This window comes from Aspergillus flavus, chromosome 2, assembly GCF_009017415.1.
Source record: "Aspergillus flavus chromosome 2, complete sequence".
NCBI lineage: Eukaryota > Fungi > Ascomycota > Eurotiomycetes > Eurotiales > Aspergillaceae > Aspergillus > Aspergillus flavus.
The window spans coordinates 391597-410236 of NC_092409.1; the positions used below are offsets into that span (position 1 = coordinate 391597).

Below are 18640 nucleotides of genomic sequence, written 5' to 3' on the forward strand. Positions count from 1 at the left end.
ACGAAATCCATCCTGGCCCAGAACACCGAGTAGGGTGTATACAGAGAAATATAATCACGGGCTTCGTCATCCACAGACGTTCCATAGCATCGATGATATGGAAGTTCGTCTCCATAGATGGGTATATAGCTCCACAAGGCATATTGGCGTTGTGAGAGTGATGTCTACTTCAGCCACTATGTCGGTGGGATTCTCACTATCCCTTTCCATGGAGCTGAGATATGAGATTCGAGGAATAGTGTCAGCAAGTGGCGCCGTACTCAGCCATTACCTTCACGAGATCCTCTAGTCCGCGATACTCTGCCCATGACATCGGGGTCTGCCCATGACATCGGGGTCTGTCCATTGATATCTGTGACATTAGGGTCCGCACCTTTCTCAAGCAAAAGTAGAATGACTTGGTTTAGCCCATGCTGTACTCCCCACAACAACGGTGTCTGGCCATAGACAGCATCTGCACAATTAGGGTCCGCGCCCTTCTCGAGAAGAAGCCTAATCAGTGATTCATCCCGGCGAGATGTTGCCCAGTGAAGGGCTGTTGTGCCGTAAGCTGTCACTTTTGTGTTTGGATTTGCACCGTGCTGCAATAACGCTTCAGCAATTTCTTGTTGGGCGGTTACAACCGCCCGCATGAAGGGGGTCTGGCCGTGAATGTCTGGAATGTCTGGATCAGCACCGTTAGCAAGTAAGAGCCTGACCAGATTTTGTTGGCTATATGTTGTTGCCCATAGTAGCGGGGATGCATTGTTATCATCTTTCATGTTAGGATCAGCACCATACTTGAGCAAAGTTACAACGGCAGCCTCTTGTTCACACCTTACGGCTAATGAAAGTGGAGTTTGGCTACTCTCATCTTTGCAGTTCGGATTCGCACCTTGCTCAAGCAGGAGCAAGATAGCTTCCTCTTGCCTATTCAGTACTGCCCAGAAAAGAGAAGTTCGGCCCTCGATATCGCTGGAGTTGGGGTTCGAACCACGCTTAAGTAGGGGGCTGATGACTGACATCTGATCATTTTTGACCGCCCATGAGAGAGGACTCATACCAGTGTTGTCCTGCAATTCCAAATTCGCACCGTGATCAAGGAGGACATTTACAAGACAGTTGTCCCCAAATTGTGCGGCCCAGGATAGTGGCGTTCGGCCGTCAATATCCATATGGTCTGCACCATAGCCAAGTAAATGACGGACAGCTCCAACCTGGCTATGTTTTACAGCCCATAGGATAGGAGTCCTGCCACAATCGTCTTTCAACGTCGGATTAGCTCCTGCTTCGAGGAGGAGTTTCATGATACTGATGTTACCAGACTGTGCAGCCCATGATAGTGGTGTTCGACCGTCAGAGTCCTTGTTATCTGGATCCTGCCCCTTCCTGAGAAGCAATAACACTCTGGCTAGACTAGATGTTTCTGCAGCTCTTGACAAAGCTGTCTGTCCAGGTCTGCGAGGGTGGTGCAGGCCTCTTTCTTGCAACATCATGACAACCTCATTGTGCTCGCTGTTCGGCGCTCTCGAAATCAAAGTTTGTCCGTTACTTTCTTCCAGATCTGGATCAGCTCCAGCCTCAAGTAGTAATCGCGCAGTATTATGATGGCCATTCCTCAATGCCCACCATAATGGAGTTCTGTTGAATTTATCTTCTGTATCAGGATCAACTTCAGCATTCAGGAGCAACTCGACAATGTCGTAATGGCCGTTCCGGGAAGCCCATATCAATGGTGTTTGCCCGTGCAGATTTTTCGTCATTGGATCCACGTCGCCCTGGGCGAGTAACAACTCCGCAGTCTCCTTATGGCCTCCTAGCGAAGCCCAGCCCAGCGGGGTGCGTCCATCCTTGTCCTTCAGATCGGCTTCGGTATCCTTGTAACTAAGAAGTAATTTCACAACTTCACTATGCCCTTCTGCGGCTGCCCATGATAGTGGAGTCCGACCATGGCTATCTTTATCATTTACCCGGTACCCCCTTTCCATGAAGTGCCTGATAATATCCACAAGCCCGACCTGCGCGGCAAGATGCAGCCCTGTAATGTCATTGGGTACCTTCTGACTATAGTTTGGATGTCTGGAAGATCCAGAAACCATTATCGCCTGACAGACTGCTGACGATTTGGATCCATCCTTAAGAAGTTTCGCAATCAATTCTTCCATATCGACCCGACTTGAACGAACGTGGTGGGCCCAGAACACTGCGGCAAAATCATAGAGTGGGTACAGTAGCAGTCTCTTCTCGAAATCATCATCTGTTTTGCAGATACCACTTCCAAAAGTATCGAATGACAGATATGTAATGCAAGTAATAGCAATGTCTGTATTAGCATCTGGAAACCAAGATGTCCATCGCTTTTCAAAGTATTCCTGTGCGGTATAGTGCACCAATCGGACAATACTACTGCTCTTGTCCACTGTCACTAGGCCCGCACAAACAGATGTCATTAGTCCCACATCTGTAATGTTGTCTCTGTCGAGCTCTCGGGTGTCAATTTGAACAGCGATAGCATGTTGCAATTCAGATGTCTTCAAAGGCCTCTTGGAACAGACAATCCATGAGAGAATCCGCATAGCCAGATTTCGGAAACCACCCATCTGTCCTTGGATCCTTCCCTTGGCCTCACTATATGCTCTCTCATATGCATCTACTCCTTTGGGGAGGTTCCTCAGAGCATCCTTGACATCGCTATATGATATCTTGTCTTGTAAAGAGTCTAGGTGAAGCTTCGCAAGCAGAAACCTGGACTATAGTTAATTTTAGGCGAAATCGGATTGGATGGAAGTACTTACATCCCGTCAACTACTTCCACAATCCGTGCCTTCACTTCATTTGCTAGACTCAACTCCCTCGAGATGAAAGACGGTAGAGATGACATGTGCCCTTCAAGGTATTTCTCTATATCGTTGTCCCTGGCGCGAATCTCTAGAAATATAGCTCTCCGCTTTTGAAATACTTCCTTTATGTCATCGATAAATCGTGAAGTAGCAAATATGTTCACGGGAGTTGCATCCTGCAATCTAAAAAGCTCAGCCAAGAACTTAGCACACCCACTTTCTGAGACCTGACACTCATCCAGAGCATCGATGATAATGAATACTTTCTCATAACTCGAGCCGATAGTGTGCAATGCTGTCCAGATTTCGTCAGAGGTAGGACGAGTCTGTTGGTTTTTATGATTTCCATAGAGATTCTTCAAACATTCTGGCAGTGTAGGAGTTTGGCAAGCTAGCTGTTTCAGTAGACTAGTAAGAAGATCAGTCGATGTTTGCTCGTTCTGGCGCCGAAAGTTACAGAATATATAGGCAACTGCAACATGGCAACCGTCCTTGAACTTTATCCCCAGATAATTGACAACGATGGAAGCCATGATAGTTTTACCTGCCCCGGGAATACCCTGGCAGAATAGCGTTGTCTTTGACTGTTCAAGCCATTGTTGGAAGGGGTCAGAGTCGAGTAGCTATTGACCCGTTCCTTCCTGTCGCCTACTGAAATGGTCGCTCTGCTGTGGGCCGTAGTCGACGGGACTGAGCCAGGTGAGTATTTTTCGCTTTTCACCCTCCTCCACGGCTGAGTTCATATGAGTCACATGGGTTGTAATTTGAGACACTTCGTCGCACACTTTCATTATTGTTAGTTTGCGGCGATGGATATAAGGGGATGATATTAAAGCGTCGCGACTTGCTTTTATTGAGTATCTGAAGCACATCCTTAGCTTTGCGTTCCGCGTCCAACGCCGTCGGTTGCACAAAGCCCAGAAGTTCCTTCGCACAGGCAGCTGCTGTAGCAGCTGCATACGAATGCCATTGATCGTTCTTGTGCGAATTCGCATAGTCCGATATTCCTCGGATGACGATGCAGGGGAAGTTGTTTATCAATCCAGCCGCCTCCATCTCAAGACAGATGGCGCCATGTTTCTGCTTGATCTGCGCTCTAGTTGGCGCATGCTTTACCACCGCGCTTCCTGTCGCCACAATTCCATAATGTATTTCCGGGGAAGTGTCAAATCGATCTTCTCGATGTATTCGTTGGGCGGGATCACACCCTGCACAGGATCTACCACCAGTATGGCGATAGTTGTCCCAAAAGAGTTGATCATATGAAGAGCCAGGATAAGCAAAGCCTTTCTTTCTCATATAAGGGTACTTATCCAGCATACTGTTAATGTATTGACAGATCTTGTTCTCACGAGTTTGGTGCTCTGCTTCCATCTTGGCTAGTGCAGTACGCAACGTTCGGGGCGGTCGATCCAACGCATATATATTCTCGAACGAGCCATCCGGTAGCCGTTTGCCAAAGTCATACACAACAACCCCACTAGAGCCCCTATCACTGCCTATAACTACATCCCCTAAGCGGATGTTGCGCGTTTCATTATCATCGTAATGGGGTATCCCTGCGCCAATACCCACCATGAGGCCAACTCGGATGTTGGGAAAGGTGAACAGCATGTCTGTTGCAACAACGGCGGCAGAGCTAGCACCCAGTTCATCCTTTGGCAGGCAAGCAATGACGACTTTGAATCCACTCATGGCTCCTAGGAGATATGTATTGTGATCTGCCTCCTATGGAGGCGTTTGTGGATCCCCATGCTCTTCATCTAGCATCCCCTTTGCTGCGGCCATTTCAATAGGGAGAGCCGAGACCCAACCTATCGTGTACTCTTCGTTGCCATACGGTGAGCTCCCAATCCCTGGTCCTGAGGTCTGGATGCCATTTTTGCTCTTCATCTCATTTCCAGTCCCGTCGACATTGATCATTTCCAGGGGTCTTTTCCCCATTGTGGTTAGTATCGCAAATCAAAAGCTACGTCTTGAAATGTTTGTGAACAAGTTCCATGTTACTCATAAGTTCAAGGTTCCGAGTACAGCTGTATGATACTGAAAGCGGTGGACAAAGCAAGTTTGAGGGAAAGCAGATGGAGAGGCGGTGCACAAGGCTGTGCGCATAAACGCTGTCAGCCTCGTCGGGTAGCTTTTCGCGGGGTTGCTCTTCTGGACGGCCAATGACTTGCGATTTATTTTTCCAGTCTATACTCTACATAGCTTAGCAGGTCACTGTTTTGTGAACTTTAATACAAAAGCATGGATTCAACGGTATATTGAACTATGTGAGCATCCAGGCTGATCGTTTTCTGCAGCATCGCATTGGAGAAGTAATTAATAGATGTCAGAATCCTTTAATGATAATACTTAGAAGAGAAGCAGCGGACCTCCATTCCTGAATGAGGAGCGTGAAGACCCACCAATTTACACTAAGTGTACAGAGATAGGGTGCGAAAAGATCGTGGTGGTCCCTGTGGGCTGTGCCTAAGGTGGTCGTATTACTCCGTACACATTATATTTCGAATCTAGCAGGCAGGCTTTGTGAAAAGGTAAATGATATATAACTCCGAGAGGGATCTTTCCCTGCCCTAATATGCCTCAGTAGCACCAAGTGGGCCATTTAGCTACTGCAGTGGAGTATATCTTGTGGATATAACTGCCGGAGATCAATGTTATTCTGACTTGATCATGGACCACCGTAGTTAGTAGGCCCTGTGTGTATACTACGTAGCTTGCAGCGTCTCTCTTGTTGTGATTCGTAGTAACCCTAGCCTAGGCCGGAAATGGTCATATATTCCTACATGGAACCTCTTACCTGAAGCTTTTCCTGCGTCTGACTGACAACCTTTCATGGGATGTGACGTATCGTACTGTATTGTACAGATATTGTTAATCACTTAACCAAGTTTAATTATCCGATAGTGTGCCCATCAACTCTACTTATAAGGACCACTACAACCACCAAAGCAATTTGATTGAAATCCAAAATTAGCAAAAACATACAACAGGAGGGATTCGCTGGTGGTCACCCACCCAACTACTAACCTCCCGGCGTGTGGCTTAAGTACGGCTGAGCGGACGGGAAGCCCTGTTCTCCACACCCTATGGTCGTATGTATCTGTTTTTCAGTTATAGCAAATTATATGGGGAAAGCAAAAAACCTTCTACTTTTCACCAACAAAAACAACTTGTTTAATGGTGGCGCAAATGACCTACTTATATAGATGCCTTAGTGATTTAATTCTTGGCCAAATGAAAGGGTATAAACATTACATTGGTGATTCATTCTCAACGCTGCTGGTAATTTGCTGAAATATATAACTAGTTTGCGACGATCTGGTATCGAAAACGCTACTAAGAGAAAGAAATATTACCCCGAGAAGGAAAACCACGTTAGTATAGGAAAATTTCCTCAGCAAATATATGCAAAATATGAGAAGACCTATGCGGCGCGAAACAAGGTATTTCAGATAATTCGTTGATCACAATAGATTGTATCGTTGGCTTCCCACCACCATTTGCTACCGTTGATCTACCCGTTGCGCGGCAAGACAATCCAACCAAGCTGTTTCATAAACTCCGTTGTTTTGGGGGTTGGAGATCTACAGAAAATCTTGACTATGATTCTACCGAGAGACCCGATAGCTCTGAACTGTGTATCAATGTCTTGCAATGTATCATGGAGGAATCGAACATTGATCTCGTTGTCTGTGACAAGAACGCAGTTCGGACCATAAACGACGGTTTCGAATGTTTGCAAGTTGGTGCAGTGTTCCTGCAGAAGTCGCAAAGTCTGCCAGCCATCTTCTCTTATCTTTATTTTGTCCAGCTGGCCATCTACCCGCTATGTGGCTGGAAAGTTGATCTGTAGATAAGCCAGAAAGCCTGCATTCACCGAGCCGATGCAGTCTAGAAAAGGCTTTAGAAGACTGCCCTGACGCTGTGTCCCTTCCTCGAGGGTAAACTCATTTGTACTATAGAGGACTGCTTTTGCTTCATCTGAAATTTGTCGATTGGCATATAGAAGCGCAAGCCATTAGGGTAGCCTTTCGGGTGCAAAGGATTCTATTGGCCCACCCGGGTCCTGAAATAGGAAGACTGGATGTGGCACAGCCAGCACTTGTTTGTAAATATTCTCACGCAGATCGATTGGGAGGCTTAGAAAACTGGCGTGAGCTGGAGATGTTGGCTAAGAAAGAGTCCTGTTTGACCTCGCAGCCGACATAGTACCGAAGACCTATTGTGCTAGATGGTGACAGAGTCTATCGAACTATAGATTCAGAATTCGAGGTCTGGTCAATCCTTCTGTTTGAGCCTGCAATTGAGTGTTCGTGGTAGGTTAATAGGCTGCTGGCGATGGCTAGGATGGCATTCGCGGCGAATCTTGCTGTTAAGTCTTTGGATACTTTTCTCGTTCTCAGTGCCTTTGGAAAGTCAAGAGGCGAGGAGCGTTCGACCAAAGGTTCAAGATTAGGCTAGCCACAAGTGGTGTCTTATGCATGTATGTGAGGTACTAAATCTCTTGTACGTCCTAGTTCTGATGATTCTAGAAATACAGAATCTGTTTCTGTGACAAGTTAAGCTGATGAGGGGTAGGGAAATCCAGGTGTAACTTTTTTATATTTCTTTGTTTAGCATTACTCTAAATTCAAATACTATTGCGACCATAACGGCACACTTATTAACCAATCCTGATCAGATCCGAAGTAAAGGACGGCAATAGTTCAATCGACATCGGCAAAACTCCGGCCAGACAAATAGTTGATTGTAATTAGAACTATGACTACACGACAAAGTCCTGTCGGTGAGTTGGGATTGCACATCACGAACAGGTCAGAAAGTTGAGTTGAACCTATACGTGTAGCCATGTTGGAGTGCTGATCAAATGCACTTGGAAAAAGCGGTAAACCCTCTTTTATATTCGAACTCTATAAACAAGCACTGCTAGTGCAGAGAAAGGTATTATACACAAAGATACAAAGATGTGTAGTCATATATACAAGAAGAGAAATTAGATCTTGCCCGCACCAGCATTCTTGGGGACGTTAACCGCGGCCTGAGAAGCCGGGGTAGCAGGGGCAATCTTGAGGCCCTTGAAGTCACCGAAGAAGGAGGTATCTTTGAGGGGGGGAAGAGTACCGGACTTGGTGAGGACATTGACCTCGCAGGCACGGCCAAGGGCGGAGCTGCACTGCTTGTTGGAATTGGCGTCGGGGGAGAAGAAAGCCTTGCCCTTGAAGTCGGCGACAACGGCCTTGACATCGGTGAAGACGTTACCCTCGAAGATACCCTTGGCAGTGGCCTCGCCTCCCTCAAGAGCGTGACCAGTGTTGCCGTCCCAGACGTTGTTCACAGCGTGCAGGAGGGTGCCTCCGCTCAGGGCAGGGCTGCGGCCAGAGGTGTGGTAGATGTAGTTGTTCTGCAGAGTGATCTGGTCTCCCTTGCCAACCATCTCGAAGGTCCAGTAGTGGTATCCGTTGCATCCGGCAGAGAAGGGGCTGTCACCGTTGATGAAGTTGTTGGAAAGAGTAACACGCTTGCTGGTGTTGAAGCCGAAGACGTAGTGCTGACGTCCGATACGAGCAGTCTGCATGCTATTAGTATTGGGTCATACAGGGGATAAAGGTAAACATACAGTAACATGGTCAACCCAGATCAGATCAGCGCCATCAAAAGAGATGGCATCACCACCCCACACGTACTGGGGATTCAGGTCGGTAATCTGAATGTTCTGGACAATGATGTTGGTAGCACCACCGCGGAATCTCAAACCCTTGCCCTTGATGATACCCTTGTTACCAACACCGATGATGGTCTTGTGGGAGGCGACATCGATGGGGGTCTTGGCAGCAGTGTCCCAGGTTCCAGTGGATTTGCCGGCATTTCCGCAGTTGTCCTGGATGATCTTCTGGCATTTTGCGCCTTCACCCCAGTTGGCACAGACGGTTCCCTTCGAGGTGCCCTCCGTTCCGGTGTAGTCGTACAACTTGTCAAGGACAATCACACGAGGGGAGGGATCGGCGAGCAACTTCTTGAGTTCGTTAATATCCTTCGGGGTCTGAGGTGCAGCGTTCCCACCACCCGTCACGCCAGAGGCGAAACCTTGGGCAGCACCAGAGACTTTCTGGGCGACACCGAGCTGGGCGAGGCCCAGGAGGGCAGCAAAAGTGACTGACAAGAGCTTCATAGCGGGCAAAGAAGTTTTCAAATCTTGCTGCCTTGAGCAATGATACCTGAGAAATGGTAGCAAAAGCTACGAGAGATCCAAAGCCTTTTAAACCTTCGGCTCTTACTACCAGACCAGAAGCAAAGCAAAGGATAACGCGGTAACAACCGGGAGGAAAATTAGGGAGCGGGTGGGTCCATAGTGTGAAGGATGAGACATTTCAGTCCTAAACATCCGTCTCCAAAGAAGCCAAGACTAGGGGTCATCCGGTCCCTGGAAAACTAGAAGATCTAATTCTCCGGGTTCGATCTCCGAGTTGTACCCTTTCTCCACTAACTGACTCTTTATTGAACCAACTATCCTGTATCTGTAACGGGCGGGGCCATCCGACTCCATCTATTTGTCTAATATGGGAGCCCCTGTCCAGCTAAGAACAGGCACCAAGCGCTTAGATACCGTGTTGGAATGGTTCAACTGAGGCCAACAAGGCTCGAGCGCACGGGTTTAGATCTCCTTCTTGTCTGGTTCTGCGGAATCTGACTCCTCCGGCCCCATGTTACTACATCATTTAATACTTAAATAGTGCGATTGAAAATTTATTGACCCGGGTTAGCAACAGGACAATATGTGTCACAGGTCATGACCAGGAACGGGAGGCCAACGGAAAAACAGGATCAAACGGGGCTGGTGGTTCTAATCCTACTTTAACGGTGGGCCCATATTTTTGAAACTTTATTCCAGAACACTGCCTCATATAGCTTACCTTGAAAATTATAGGGCTCGGTGGACGGACCAGTGGAATTCCAGGGAGGTGGCACATGAACCGTGGCGTGAGAGAAACTAGGCGTTAGGGTTATCATCAACTCAAAACACTAGTAGTGCCGATCGGCACTGTTCCGAGTGATGAAGAGGGTTCGCTCAGGGCTCTACCCTTCTTTCCGTGCTCCACCGACTGCCGTCCATTGCCCTGAAGCCTTGCTGAATTTTAATGGCACGTCAGCCAAGCATATGACTGTGGATATGTATTTCAATAGCGCGCATGGCAAGGATGGCATACCACGATTGTATATGTGCACTCCACAGTTTGAGTTGCTGTGAATGCGCTTGTTTTATGAGTGAAAATCGAACCCTGACCATTCTCACTATTTTACTGTACCTAAGATCAATATTGATACGATTGATATACGAACTTTGGTTCAAAACATCTTCAAAATACCCCGAAACGTCTTTTGTATGAAATCATTAGACAAGCACTGAAAAGGCATCGCTATTCATCCATGACCTCTGACACTAGCCTCCATTTGTATGGCATGTTATACGGAGGGATACCCCGGAACTTGTAGCAAAATCTCCGAGACAGGTCGCTCTTCAATGTATCCACATAGTAGATGCATCCCCACCGAAGCATATCCTACGCTGATGTAAGAACCGTTCATCACCAGTCCCGCGTCTTCCGTTGTTTATCGGATGGAACCTGGTCACGTTGTCACAGCATACACTCCTTCTACTAAACCGACTGTTTAGTTGAATATTACGGATTAGTGCATGTTTGAACTATTATCATATGCATCCCAGCTGCGTGTTTATGACACCTTAGAGGATGATCCTTTAAGCTTAAGCAAGAAGCGGTCGTCTCAAAAAGGTAAGAATACGGAGCATGAGGGGTTCCTCCGTAAGTTCGCCGGGTCAAGGGCCTCTTGTTATAGTCAGCGGGGACTAGCCTCTAGAAGGATTTTGTTCACAGGAAGGCTAGTAAGGGCTTGGCTGAGACGACATGTTCCAGAATGGTGACTTATAACTCGGTTCTAGAAGGACTACATAGACTCGATGCAATTGCCACAACCAGGATATAGTAATCACGATCCTCGGGAGCGTCGGATATATTTCTCAGCCCCAGATATCACTCAAGAAGATAATCGAGTTGTGCGATGTTTGACATACGTCGAGCCCATCATTAAAGGATCTTGACTAGCTTTTGTACAAAATTGTAGAATAAGAAAAGACTCAAAGTTCACCCCCTCGAAGGTTTGTCGAGATTCTTCCAACAACAAAACACTTCAGATATCCCAACAGCATCAGGCCAAGATTTCGTCTAGCAGACAGCATTGAGCTAAGTCATCCCATAAAAGATGAACCACAACCCAATGTTGAACTAAGGTGTTTGACTGGCTGTAACAAATCTATACAATTAAGAAAGGTTTCTTTGTGTGTAGTTCAACGTAGGTTTTGTATAGTATTGCGTTGGGTCAAGTTTCTCTGATTCTTGTTGTCGTGAGCTTATGAGTTGTTAATGCTGCCATGGGGATCGCGACGCCATCGACAATCGATTTTTATGAATATGAGAAGAGGTAAACAGTCAGCCGTATAATTGACTTACATGAGGACAGTATGGAAACATCCCATATGCCGAAATATTCACATCATGCATGTAGCCCTGTTTCCCAATCATGTTTCGTCTGGAACACAATAACTGATGTGCTTGAAACAACGTTCATCACCACCAGGGTAAGAAAGGAACACGTACAAGAATGAAACTGTCAATCTATGGTAATTTATTTCTTATAAGTAGAGATCGACCTAATAACTAGGTGATTATTAACTAAAACACCAAAGTGACAGATGTAATCTAACGGGTCATTACTGAACATTTTAAACATGTATGCTTCGCGGTAGCACTATGTATGTGGAGCTAAGAAAAAATTGAATGTCAAAGGTGAATTACTACATCGGTCCTATTGAGACAGTCGAAGAATGGGTCCTGTATAACAAAGTTTGGGATAGAGATATCTTGAGTTCCGCGTTGTTCTCCCCTCGAACAGCCCAGATGATCATAAAACTATGGTATCCAATAACTCTAGAACCACGCAAAGAAAGCAAGTGCTTAATTCAAAGACAAACCGACTAGTCACCATCCAGCGGACATCTATTGCCGGAGTCTATTCCAGAACTCTTCGATAAAGCCCGCAACCTCCGGTACCCTTTCCCTAACTACTCCATGGCCGACCTGGGGCACGACCACAACATCCTGCATCCCAAGCTCATGCAAGTCCTGCACGCTACACAAATCATCCAGCTCCCCAAGAACACATCGACTCTTGATCCCCGTCGTCGCCGCTTTCTCAAACTCACCATGTTTATCAAAAACTCCACCATCCCTAAAGATACCGACTACGCTAGCGGCATGCCCTGCATGTTCTTTCATTTCCCAATCTCTGACAGCTTCTGCCACAACCTCACCTCGTCCCACCCTCTCCTTCCAATCCGAAGGCACAACCAACCGGCCCCCTTCCAGCACTTTCAGGACCCAATCTCGCGCAGCCTCTTCCAACCCCTCCCCACCACGCAAGTAACCTTTCTGCACCTCATCGAGCCCGGCGGTGCGGCGTAGGCCCGCCGGGGCAACCAAAGTCATCGACGCGACGCGTTCGGGGTGCGCTGCCGCAAAACTTGCCGTGGTAGACCCGCCAAAAGAATAGCCAATGAAATGGGCATCAGTCCATCCAAGATGCACCATCACGGCTTCTATTAATCCATGGAAGAGAGCGGGGTCGTGCGCCACAAACGGTGTTTCCGAGAGTCCGTGGCCCCACAGGTCCACTAAGACACAATGAGCCGAGGCGAAACGCGATGACAGTGCGCTGGCTAATGGCTGGAGGCCGATTGCAGGCGTTTGCACCCCGTGGACGAATAGTACCCGGGATATGGGCTGTTTACCATCCGTGGAAACAGGAGATGAGGGTGGTAGTTCGTAGTATGCTGCTTTGCCGTGGGGGGTTTGTAAATATGATGCTGGTGGAAGCCGGTTGCCGAAGGTTGCCACGAAGGCGGCTTCCGATGGGGCGGGAATGGGCTGCGTTGCGCCGCTGGGTGGCACTGTCCCAGGACGGGGGAGCACGATTAAAGGCTTAGACATGGCGGGGATATTTTCTCGATGTTGGCAACGATAGTCATGGAAGGTAGAGAGAGATATGGAAATATTGATATCGATCGGCTCACTTATCGCTTTTCTGCCTTGTGTGTCCGCCTTCGATACAGTGTGCTAGACAAGGGTCTGTAACACTTTTCTCTAGAAAAGGTAGGGTGTAAGAAGCAATTAGGGCAGCATAAAAGGTTAAATCCATATTTGGAGACAGCTGTATACAGTATCAAGTTTCCTGAATTATTGTTCTTTATAGAACGTTTTTATTCTAGATTATAAAATCAGGTAATTATCATAGAAATAATAACGATCATATAAGGTAACTATATAGTATATCCTGTCCTAGATATATAGATATCCCGGTGGCCAAACAGTATCTTTAGTATCTATATCTATTATCTTTCTAATAATATATAGTAGCCCTGTTAGAAGAATTAATTATTATATATAGAGAATCTTAAGGATTCTTAGCTATAAATTAATACTATAATTATTAATAAAAAATTAAGAATTAGTCTTTTATCTTTAATATCTATTATTTAATACTTTATCTATATATTTTTATCTAATTAATAGATTTTTTACTTTAATTAATAAATATTTTTTTAATAATTCTAATTCTTTTTTTTAACTATTTAAAAATATTGTTAATATTATTATTTTAATTATTTAATAAAGATATTTTTTTATTTTTAAAAATCTTTAATAAAAATATATCTTTTTTTATAGAAATAGTTCTAGAAACTATTTTTAAATTAAATATCTAAAAAAATAAAACTTTCTAAAGCTTAAAAAATATTATTTAATAATTAAAAAATTAATTATAAAATAAAAAATCTTTATAAAATTATTAATAATTTAATTCTATTTTATTAATAGATAGCTATATTACTAAACTTTTTAAAAATATTTTTAAATTTACTCTCGACTTTAGATTATAATAAAAATAAAAATAGATTCTTAATTTAAAATATTTCTTTAAAAAAATAAAAAAATATTTAAAAAAAAATAATTAAAAAATTATTATAGTATTTTTTTATATATCTTTAATTTACTAATAGTAATAGTATTAATATTTTATAAAAAAAAATTAATAAAAAAATACTAAGAAATTATAGTAATACTTTATAAAATAGATTTTTTTATTAATTAAAAATTTAATTATTTTATAGTTTAATACTATAAATTAGTTTTAAAAAGTTTATTAATAAAAAAATTAAAATTTGAAAAAAATTTTATATTTATTTTAATTTTTTAAAATAATATTTTTTAAAATAATTAAAAAAAAAAAATATTTATTTTTTTTATAAAATTTTTTCTAGAATTATTAAAATATATATAAAAATATTATATAAAATTTTTAAATTAATAAAATAAAATAGTAATTTTTATTATATATTATTAGAATCTTTTATATAAAAAATAAAAATAAAAATATAATATTTTTTTAAAAAAAAATAAAAATAAAAATAATAAATTAAATAAAAATAAAAAACTATAAAATATAAAAAAAAATTTAAAAAAAAATTTTAAAAAATCTAATAAAAACTTTATTAATAATAAAAAAAATTCTTTATAATACTATATAATAATAATAATTTTTATTTTATTAATTACTATTTAAAAAAAAAAAAGCTATAATTTAATTAGCTAAAGTAAAAAAAGTAGATTTAAAATTAAAAAATAATTTAAAATTAAAATAATTTTTATTAAATTAATTTTTAATCTTTATATAAAGATTATTATATATTTCTATATTTTTATTTAATATAAAAATAATATTAAAATATTTATTAATTTAAATAATTATATTAAAATTAATATTATTAATTATTAATTTATTAAAAATTTTTATTTTAAAAAGATTTAATTTATAGTTCTAATAATTAAAATAATTAATTATATTATTACTTTAATTTATAATATATAAAAAATATTTTTTATTATTATTAATTTTTAAAAAATTATTTAAAGCTTTACTAGACTATATATAATAATTAATAAAGATTTTTATTTTAAAAAAAATTTAATTTTTTTATTAATAATAATTATAAATAATTTAAAAATCTATTTATTACTATAGAATTATAAATAGTAATTTAAATTTTTATTAATTAAATTAATATTAGCTTATAAATTTATAAAATTATATTAAAATTTTATTTATATCTTTATTATAGTAAAACTATTTAAAAAAATCTAATTATTAAATAATTTAAAAAATTCTATTTTATAATATATTAATAAAATTCTACTAAAACTAAAAAAATATAAAAATATTTTTTTAAAATAAAAATTTAAAATTATATTATTTTAAAAAATAATAGATTATATAATTAAATTTATTAATAATAAAATATTATTATATAATTCTATTTACTTTTTTTTTTAGTAAAAGCTTTAAATATTAAAATAATATATTAATAAAAATCTAGAATATAATTAAATTAAATTTTTAAAAAATTTTATAAAAGTCTTTATTCTATTTATTTCTAAAAAAAATAATAGTTTAAAATTATATATTAATTATTAAAATTTTAATAAAATAATAGTAAAGAATTATTATCTATTATTTTTAATATTAAAAATTTTAGATTATTTAATAAATATAAAATTTTTTATTAAAATTAATATTTAAAATATATATTATTAAATCTATTTATAAAAAAAAAAATAAATAGAAAATAATATTTTATATAAAATATAATTATTTTAAATATTTAATAATATCTTTTAATTTTATAAATATATTAGCTATTTTTTAAAGCTATTTATATATAATATTATATAATATTCTAAATATTTATTATATAGTATATCTAAATAATATTTTAATCTTTTTATTAGATTAAAAAAGCTATATAAAATATATTAAATAAATATTAAATTAATTATAAAAAGCTAATTTATATAGAAAATTATTAAAATATATTTTTTATTAAAAATAGATTAAATTTTTAAAATATATTATATTATAAAATAATATTTTTATAGATTTTTAATAGATAAATAATATTATATTATAAAAAGAATCTAAAAATTATTATAATATATAAAGTTTTTTAAAATTTTATAATTTTTATTAATAATTTATTTAAAATTATTTTTAAATTACTTTATTTTTTATTTTTTTAATAAAAAGATTAAAAAATAAATAAAAATCTAAATTAGTTAAATTTATTTTTATAGAAAAATTAGTATTTTAATATTTTATTATTATTTTTTAATTAGCGTTTTTTTTATATTATTTTAATTTTTAATAATCTATTTAAATTAAAATTAATACTTTAAATAAAAAAATAGTAAAAATTATATTTTAATTAAATAAAAATAGAGTCTACTATTTTATAATAATTTAGTTATAAAAATTTAGTAAAATAGAGTTAAATTATAATATTTTTAATTAAAAACTATATACTATTATTTATTTATTTAAATATTAATAATAATATTTTAAAAATTTAATATATATTATTAAAATTTTTATTAATTATTTAAATTTATAGATTTTTATAAAATAAATTAAATTAAATAAATATTAAATATAATAGTTTATATTTCTAATTTTTTTTAATTTTATAATTAAATATTAAACTAGAAAATTAAATTTAACTAATAGATTTTTTTAAAAATTAAAAAAAATCTTAGAATATACTTTAGATATAAAATTAATATTATTATTTATATAATAATTTATTAATATAGAATTTTTATAGATTAAAAATTTATTATAAAAAAAAATCTAGTTTAAATTTAATAAAATATTTTTATAAAAAAGTTTTAAATTTAATATTTATATAATAATAAGTTTTAAAAATTATAGAATTAATATAGAAATAATTAACTAAATTATCTAGAAAAAGTTAAATTAAAATTAATTTATTTTTAAATTTTAAGTATAATATACTTATATCTCTAAAAAAATATATATTATTAAAATTTAAAAAAATTTAAAAGATTTTATAAAATAAATATAATTTAAAGATTTAAAAATTTAATAATAAAAAATTATTATAAAATAAAGATTTATAAAAAATAAAAATTAAAATATTATTTTTAATAAATTAATTAAATTTAAAAATTAATTATATATTTTTTTAAAAAAGAATTTATAATAGATTTTAATTAATCTATATTATAATAATTCTTTTATAGATTATTTTAAAAAAAATTATATAAAAATTCTATTTAAATATAAATTTTATTAAATAAATTTTTAATAAAATATTATAAATTATATAGTAAAATATCTAGTATATTAAAAAATAGTAATTTTAAAATATTATTTCTATAGAATTTTAGAATTATTATTAATTCTATTTAAATCTTTTATAAAATTATTAATAGATTTTATAATAGAGTTATTAAAAATAATATTTAAAAATAAAATTATTAATTTAATATAAATAGTAATTAATTAATTTTTTAAATAATTACTATTTTTTTTTATTTTAATAATAATTAATATAATAAAACTTATTAAATTATTTTATAATTATATAGAATTATAATTTAGATTATTAAATAATATTATATTTAATAAAAAATTAATTTTTATTAATAAATTTTAATTAAATCTTTACTATTTTAACTATATAAAATTTAAATTATTAATAATATTTTATTTATAAATTAATAATTAAATAAAATATATAAATTAAATATTAAAATATTATTTTAAATATTTTATTAATAAAAAATAAATAAATTAATTAAATTTATTTTTAATAGTAAAATTTATATATAATAATATTTAAAATATAATTATTAAACTATTATTATTTTAAATTCTATTTAATTATTTATTAAATTTTTAATTATATATTAAAAATAATACTTTTTTAAAAAAAATTTTAATAATATAATATTATATTAAAAAATTAATAAAAATTTATAAAAATTTAATAGAATATTAATAAAATATAATAGAATTTTAAAAAAAATATTTTAATAAATATTATTAAATAAAATTATTTAAATAAAATAATTTTATATAATTATTAATCTAGAATATTAAATTAAAAATTTTAATTTAAAAACTAGTATTAAAATATATTAAATTATTTTAAATATTAAATATTATAAAAAAATAAATATATTAATTTAATTTATTTAATAAATATAATTAAATTTATAATATATTCTATTTTTTATTACTAAAATTATAAATATTATATTATTAAAATAATATTAATTTATTATTAATATTTAATTTTAATAATAATAATAAATAGAAAATAAAAAAAATTAAAAAAAAATAAATTTTTAAAAAAAAAATTTAATATTTAGTAAAATAAATAAAATAATTATTAAAATATAATTAATAGATTTTTAAAAAAAATATAGTAAATATAAAAAAAAATCTATAATTTTAAATAAAAAAATTAATAATATATTTAAAAATTAATATAATATTAATATAGCTATAATAAATATTTAATAAATAAATAATAATTATAAAAAAATATATTAACTCTATATATATTAAAAAACTTTATTATTAATTAAAATATAAAAAATTTATTAATCTATTTTAAAATTACTATTAAAATAGAAAAATAAAGATATTAAAATATTAATTAATTATTATATTAAATTATTATAAAAGTAATAGAAAAAATATTAAATATAATATTTTAATATTTCTATTAATTTTTCTCTATATTTTTTTAATTAAAATATTTATAAATTATTTACTTTATATAATAGATAAAATTTTAAATAATTATTTATTAAAATATATAATTA

General features: G+C 35.1%; 3 protein-coding genes across 3 annotated transcripts; all 3 read right to left on the minus strand.

The window, feature by feature from the left end:
* Positions 1–241: 241 nt before the first annotated feature.
* F9C07_2197581 (ankyrin repeat-containing domain protein) lies at positions 242–4763 on the minus strand (the record flags this gene model as incomplete). The annotated part of the gene is made up of 8 exons (XM_071509408.1): positions 242–319; positions 360–2724; positions 2775–3002; positions 3033–3316; positions 3368–3442; positions 3506–3662; positions 3718–4547; positions 4629–4763. 8 exons carry the CDS (start codon positions 4761–4763, stop codon positions 242–244), a joined length of 4152 nt encoding a protein of 1383 aa, XP_071363471.1.
* A 2932-nt stretch (positions 4764–7695) lies between these two features.
* Positions 7696–9818, minus strand: F9C07_2276757 (pectin lyase fold/virulence factor). Its single transcript, XM_041284834.2, has 3 exons — positions 9751–9818; positions 8443–9683; positions 7696–8394 (listed from the first exon to the last, which is right to left on the minus strand). Exons 2-3 carry the CDS (start codon positions 8992–8994, stop codon positions 7819–7821), a joined length of 1128 nt encoding a protein of 375 aa, XP_041141983.1. The 5' UTR covers positions 8995–9683; positions 9751–9818; the 3' UTR covers positions 7696–7818.
* Positions 9819–11673: 1855 nt separating this feature from the next.
* On the minus strand, positions 11674–13138 carry F9C07_2276758 (putative valacyclovir hydrolase). The gene has a single exon (XM_041284841.2). The coding sequence runs from the start codon at positions 12884–12886 to the stop codon at positions 11897–11899; it is 990 nt and encodes a 329-aa protein (XP_041141984.1). The 5' UTR covers positions 12887–13138; the 3' UTR covers positions 11674–11896.
* Between the last annotated feature and the right edge of the window lie 5502 nt (positions 13139–18640).